The 6791-nt window shown below is 43.4% G+C and overlaps 1 protein-coding gene across 1 annotated transcript in view; it reads left to right on the forward strand.

Moving 5' to 3' along the window:
* Positions 1–1989: 1989 nt before the first annotated feature.
* The window catches only part of WDR44 (WD repeat domain 44), a 97896-nt gene continuing 93094 nt past the window's right edge, over positions 1990–6791 (forward strand). Inside the window, exon 1 of the mRNA XM_042782198.1 lies at positions 1990–2066. Coding sequence (XP_042638132.1) covers positions 1990–2066 — 77 coding nt within the window. The remainder of the gene's footprint in view (positions 2067–6791) is intronic.

Here is a 6791-nt window from a genome sequence, read left to right on the forward strand (position 1 = left end):
ATACATGATTCCCCCTCCCACTAAATCCCTTAAAATAAAATTAAAAAAAAAAAAAAAAAGAAAGCATACTGCCATTTCTTTCACCCACAGAGGGCTAGTGGGTTTGAATTACTGACCTTTCCCTTAGATGCCAAGCTCTTAACTAGTGCACCACAAAAGTTCCTCATAAGCTCACAACGATCCACAAATACCTTGTCTGTAATTCTGAAATCCAAAAAGCTCTGGAAACCAAAAGTTTTTTGTTTCTTTTTTTAGTAACTCATTTGACAGCTAAATGGATCTAATCTAAGCTAATTTGGCAGCAGCATCTAACTGAACTGAATGAGCCTATTTACTGATATTTGTCTCCATTTAGTATGAATGATCATATGTCTTGCTCCAAAAATATTAACGTATTTGATTATACAGTGCTTTCCTGAACTCCCTGGGGTGTTACAAAATGTACAGTGTATGGCATTTAGTTTTTATTCAAGTGCAGCAGATGATACCAGATCTTGCCCTGATTGGCTTACAAGGAGGAACCCGGGGCTCCATCCCAGACTCTCTGAGGCCATGCCTTTGGCCCTGCTCCAGTCTTTTCTGCTGCCATTTTGAGCAATAATTGTGGCTGCGCAAATGGCTCAAAGAGCCTGCCTGCCGTGATGTCAGTGGGAGAAATTAATGTGCTTCACAATCATAAGACAAGTTAATGTTATCACTTTGAAAGTAAATGACCCATTGTTTCAGGAGGAACATATTGGTCTTTTAAAAAGTACCTTTCTATTTTCATCACTGAACAGCCAGAAGTGTAGGATCAGAATTAAGTTACTGGGGGATTGCCTTGCATCTGTTAACAGCTCAGAATATATTTACCATTTGATTTATCCATATCTTGGGCCATATGTAAGAATTTCTTTCACAGTAAGTGTTGGAAACGAATGATATACGTAGAAGAGTAACCGCAGGCCTTATACTGGCTCAGTTCCAGCAATAAATCTGTCTGTACTCTGTGGAACTAGCACACTCCCCACCTATCTCTCATGGACCCCACCCTCTGGCCGGCAGGATTGTATCTAGGGTTTTCAATCGGAGATCTTGTAGTATATTCATGTAACATAAGAGGCGGTGGACCTGCCTACCGCCCAAGGTGAGACATTCTGGGCTTGGATAAATGAAGACAACGTAAATGCAAACCAAAAAGGCCACCGCAACGTTTCCTCACATACAAGAAAAAAATTTAAAACCAGACTCAAAATCATCTCTCTCGAAATGCCTGCCTTTGGAACTGCTGAGTAAGTGGATAAAGCGCTCCGCAAGACCCTACCAACGGCGGGCGCACGCTCGCAGAACTCGGGCACCACGTCGTTCCTGCGCAGGATCTAGACGCCTCCCTTATTGAGGATCATCACCTCCCTTCCGGGCTACTTCCGGCTCCCCCGAACGCCGGGATGGTGACGCGCTTGCGCCGTTTTGATAGGCTTCTGGGGCAAAAGTAATCCGAGCGCTGCCTCTCTGGAACTGCCCCCGCCTCCTCTTCGTCACGCCCACTCTCTAGCGTCTCCTCCCGAAATCTCGCGATGGTAGGTGCGCGACGGGATCTTGCGGGTAACCAGCTCTCTCAGCTGCTGTAATTGCTGCTGCGGGAGAAATTGGAGCTGCTGTTGCCGACGCGCCCGCCCTCCCCCACGGAGAAGAGCCACCGCCTCTTCTCCAGCTCTCCTTGTACACCTATCGCCGGGAGCGGCGGCGGCGGCAGCAGCAATAGCAGTCCCCGGACCCACCGCCGTCTCCTCAGGCGGACTCTCTGCCGGTCATTCTCGCAGCCAGGCAGCTGAGGGCGGCCCCCTGCCCCTAACCGACTCTTCACTCCAGATCTTCCGCTCCCTTCTCATCCTTGCCCAGGACCCACCTCCCCACGGTTTCACCGGGGTAGAGGACGACAAGGAGGAGACGAGAGTCACCCTCCCTCCAGGCGGCGTCGGCCCCCTCACCCGCGGGTGTGTCCTATAAATGGCGTCGGAGAGCGACACGGAGGAATTCTATGATGCCCCTGAAGATGTGCACCTAGGGGGCGGTTACCCCACAGGGTAAGTAATTGGAGTTATGGCCCGGAAGCCAAGCATCCCTGTTCTCTGGCTTCTCCTGTGCCTCACACCTTTCAGGTTTTCCTGCTGCCCACAGTCACACTCCAGCACTTCAAACCCCAGCCTAGGGCTCTTTAGGAAGGGGGAATCGCCCACCTCGGGTAAACACGTCCTCCCAGCCTCCTGGTGAACGGCGCCCGGGGCGCTCTCGGAGCCCCTTTCTCAGCGTGCCCTGCTTTCTGCAAGGGGGGAATAGCTTACGTGCCTGATTGCCTGTGATTAGTATTTGTAGGGGCCAGCGCTTATCTTTCAAACATCCGTTTTGGCCTTGGGGATCATAGATGAAAGGGGCAGTAGCCGGAGTAATTTGCATGTCACATTTTTTGTTCTTCCTTTTTACCGCTAACTTACCTATACGATTCAGAGGTAACTCCCGTTTGCCGTCCTCTTTTCCTTGCACAGGACGAAAAGGAGCGGAGGAAAGGTGGGGTATTTACATAGTAAAGTTCTCTAGCTGATGTGCTGTAGATCAGCAGGGTGTTGTTAAGATAGGACCCACCAAGAAGCAAAGGAAATCGAAGGCAAGGTTTTGAGCGTTAGGGAGAAGGCAGGTCAAATGGGTAGCCAGACATAAATGTACACGAACGACTCCAGACATACAAACAAGTGCTGAGTAATCTGGTGGCTAGAAGGAGAGCCACAGCTTTGTACTCTTAATTCTGCAATATGTTTTACTGGTGATTAATACAGGAGATTTGAGTAGGAAGTACAGTAGTTGGAATGCTTCGTTTCACTCGGATTTCTACTTATTCTTTCACTTTTCAAAGTTGGGATAATATTGGAAGCGATTTTGCTGAACTTTTATGCGGACTTTTGTGGAACGCGACGCAGTGAAATATATTTTCATGCTGTAAGAACGAGAATTGGTAAAATGTGTGTGTTAGTGTAAGGCACTAACGTGATTCCAGGATTTCAATTGCCTTCAATTCTCATGCTTCACTATGAAAGAAAAAAAAAACTGTTTTGTGCAAATGAAGTTACACATATATCCTAGAAGTAAATTCTACAACCTAACATCAACCAAGAAAATTTATCACAGCAAAGTCATAAAAGATATATACATTGGTACATGATAGATGTGTGTGTGTTGCCATTCAACCTTCATAACCTTGTTGTGGGATTTTTAGGTGATCTTGAGACCATTTTGGGGAGAAAGATGAGACAGTCTACTTCCATAAAGATTTACCGTCTTGGAAACCGTATGGGGAAGTTCTCCTCTGTCCTATAGTGTTGCTGTGAGTTGGAGTAGATTCGACAGCAGTGGGTTTGGTTTGGTTTTTGGTGAGACCACTTTCGCCAATCTTGAGATCGCACTAAATCTCCTTCAAGGTCTGTATCAGACAAGTTCTGGCTAGATGGTCGATGATAGAAAATACATATGGATTTCAGTGTTGCTCCCTTTAAATTTTGTTTTTGTGGTTTCTGGAACTCTCAAAGTAATGAATAGTCAATTTAGGTTAAATAATTGAACTAGTTTTATGTGTATGTGTGGGGAAGGGGAGGAAGTAACCAGTTTACTTATTGTAATCCACTTAGAGCAACACAGATAGTGTTCTTTTTCCTTGTAAAAGGAGTTTAGTTTTTAATGACAATGTGAACTGCCTAGTCCAGTGCCTGATACAGACAGAGTACTCAAATGTTCATTCCTTTCTCCTTTCTTTCTTGGAATTAGCAAATTTGTTAATTTCACACAGTGCTTATTTTGGGAGGAAGTGTCCAGAACTTGGAGCTATTGAATTTATCTAAGCTGAATGAGTCATTTTGATAGAACTGTTAGAGTCACTTCTTCCCCAGTGGACTAACATAGCTTCTCAAGCACTTTGATCCTTACATACTGGGTGAAAAGTAAAAAAAAAAAAAAATCTGTTTTTAATAACCTGCCCAAATACTGAGCTCTATGGATAAAACTGGGAGCTCTGGTGGTGTAGTGCCTAAGGCACCTGAGTGCTAACCAGAAGGTTGGCGGTTCAAACCCACCAGCCACTCCGCGGAAGGAAGATTGAGCGATCTGCTTCCTTAGTGATTTGTTGTTGTTATTTGCCATCGAGTCGGCCCTGACTCATAGCGACCCCTCCTTGGGTTTCCGAGGCAGTATCACTACCGAAGTAAGAATGCCCAACCTTCCTTCCGAGGAGTGGCTGGTGGGTTTGAACCACCAGCCTTCTGGTTAGCAGTCAAGTGCCTTAGGCACTATGCTACCAGAGCTCCTTAGTGACACTGCCTCAGAAACCCAAGAAGGGGTCGCTATGAGTTGGGTCCGACTCAATGGCACATAATAACAACAATAACAACATGGATAAAACTACAGTGTCGGTTTGTGGATTTCAAGGCCCCATGTTATATTAGTGCCAGGATCTGGAAGAAAATTAGACTCATCTGGGGAGTTGCATCTGAAAAGAACTAGCAATGCTGGGAGGAAAGAAAAAAGTTGGCATCACTTGTATTTTCCTCTATCCCTTTTGACAGGTTTTGTTACTGCTTAAGGTTATAGTATAGGAGACTTGGCTTGACAACCAACAACCACCTGGAAATGCAGAGAGAAATCTTGATTTGTGGAAACAGGTGGTGTCACTAGATATTTGCTCATCAGGAATACCTCCTATCCCTTGATATGAACTGGAGTGTCACATCTTACAAATGCTAAGATGTTAATAGACTGCATTTGGGCACTTAAAGAAATGTTCCTTGCTGTTGTGTTTTCAGGAATACAAATACCATTTCCTCAAATCTCACTAAACTGAGTAAGCAGTTGAGAGTTATTTCATGTTCTATTAATCAGCAGAATCCAAATACATAATCCATTTCCTAAAATTGATTTATTTCTTGCATTCCCGCTCCAATGATGTCTTTAACTTTGAGATTCTACTTTTTTAAGGCTAACTTAGTAAGTTTAAAATCAGCCCAGTTGTTTTATAGAAAGACTTTGAAATTTAACATAGCCTAGTTTTTTCTCGGTAGCAGATCATCTGTACTTCTGAGCTTTGCAATATAAATCACACTTATAAAACCTTATTTTGTTTAATCTTTAAAGATCAGTTTTCCTTATTTTTAATCTTTGTTTTTATGTATGAGGAACATTAGACTCAGAGAGGTTGAGTGAATTGTCCTAGGAAACACAGCTTGTTTGTAAGTGTCAGAGCTAGGATTTGAAACCATCTCTTCAGACTCCTAGCCCAGTATTTTTTCCTGCTACATCATAGCTGCCCCACATTGCAGGTGGGGATCCTTCCCCACCATGTTCTGGAGTAAAATGCTTTAATACCAACCTATTGAATTGATGGTGTAGTGCCTAAGGCATTTGACTGCTAACCAGAGGGCTGGAGTTTCAAACCCACCAGCCACTCCTCGGAAGGAAGGTTGGGCAATCTACTTCTGTAGTGATACCACCTTGGAAACCCAAGGAGGGGTCGCTATGAGTCAGATCCAACTCGACAGTAGTGAGTTTCGTTTTTGGTGTAGAATTGAACTTGCATATCTATTTAAAACCAGCAGCCCAAACTTTTTACTTCTCTTGTCTGGAAAGCCCTACTTTCTCCTTCAGTGATTGTATATTTTTGTTTTATTAAATAAGAATTTTATAAGCTCATAGTATGTTACCACTAGAAGGGATCAAAAGCAAAAAACCAAACCTACTGCCATGAAGTCACTTCTGACTCATAGCAACCCCCATTGGGTTTCTAAGGATGTAAATCTTTACAGAAGTGGGTTGCCTCATCTTCCTCCCATGCAGCAGCTGGTGGGTTTGAAAAGCTAACCTTCTTTTACCAGCCAAATGCCCTATCCACTGCACCACCAGAGCTCCTACTAGAAGGACTACTAAAAGGGACATGAGGGATAAACTCCTTCGTAGAAAATGATGTGGAGAAACTGAAGCCCAGAGAAGGGAAGTGATTTAGCCAAGGTGCCACAACAAATGAATGACAGAGATAAGGCTGGAACCTAGGTCAGTTTCATAGTCAGATGGTGTTCTGATAGAGTAGAAAAGAGTGGAAGAAGAACCGTGGCATGGTAAAGAGCCCTGGACTATGAGTGATTTCATTTCCTTGTCTTTAAATTGAGATTATACTCTGAGAACCCTTCCAACTCTAGAGGTCTGTTGTATTGAGATTTAACAATAGGCTTTTATTGATAAGCTTTAAATTCTTAGAAAATCTCCCCATGATTTTATTTTACCTTTTAATTTAACAAACTTAGTGACTTTTGGTACATGGTTCAAGGTCCATAGATTTGAAATTAAGTATTTACTGAATAAATTATGTACTAGATGAATGCACCTGCTAATTATTGTGGATTATAAATGCATATAATGAGTTCTCGTAGCAAAGTGACTAAGGCATCTGACTGCTAACCAGAAGGTTGGTGGTTTAAATCCACCAGCCACTCCATGGAAGCAAGACTGGGCAATCTACTTCTGTAAAGATTTACTGCCTCAGAAACCCAGCAGGGGTGGCTATGAGTCAGAATTGACTTGATGGCAGTGGGTTTGGTTTTGGTTTTTTAATAAATGCGTATACTGTCGTTACACCACCAGAGCTCCTATACTGTCACTTAGAACAAGCTCTTATACTGTCACTTAGAACATATTATAAAATAAATGTGACATTTTATTCTTTTTTTTTTTTAAGTTTCAGCCAGAATGTTTTAGAGGCCTTGGAAGAAGGATGTTGT

This window comes from Orycteropus afer, unplaced genomic scaffold (assembly GCF_000298275.1).
Source record: "Orycteropus afer afer isolate SDZICR_OR568_19922 unplaced genomic scaffold, OryAfe1.0 scaffold00259, whole genome shotgun sequence".
NCBI lineage: Eukaryota > Metazoa > Chordata > Mammalia > Tubulidentata > Orycteropodidae > Orycteropus > Orycteropus afer.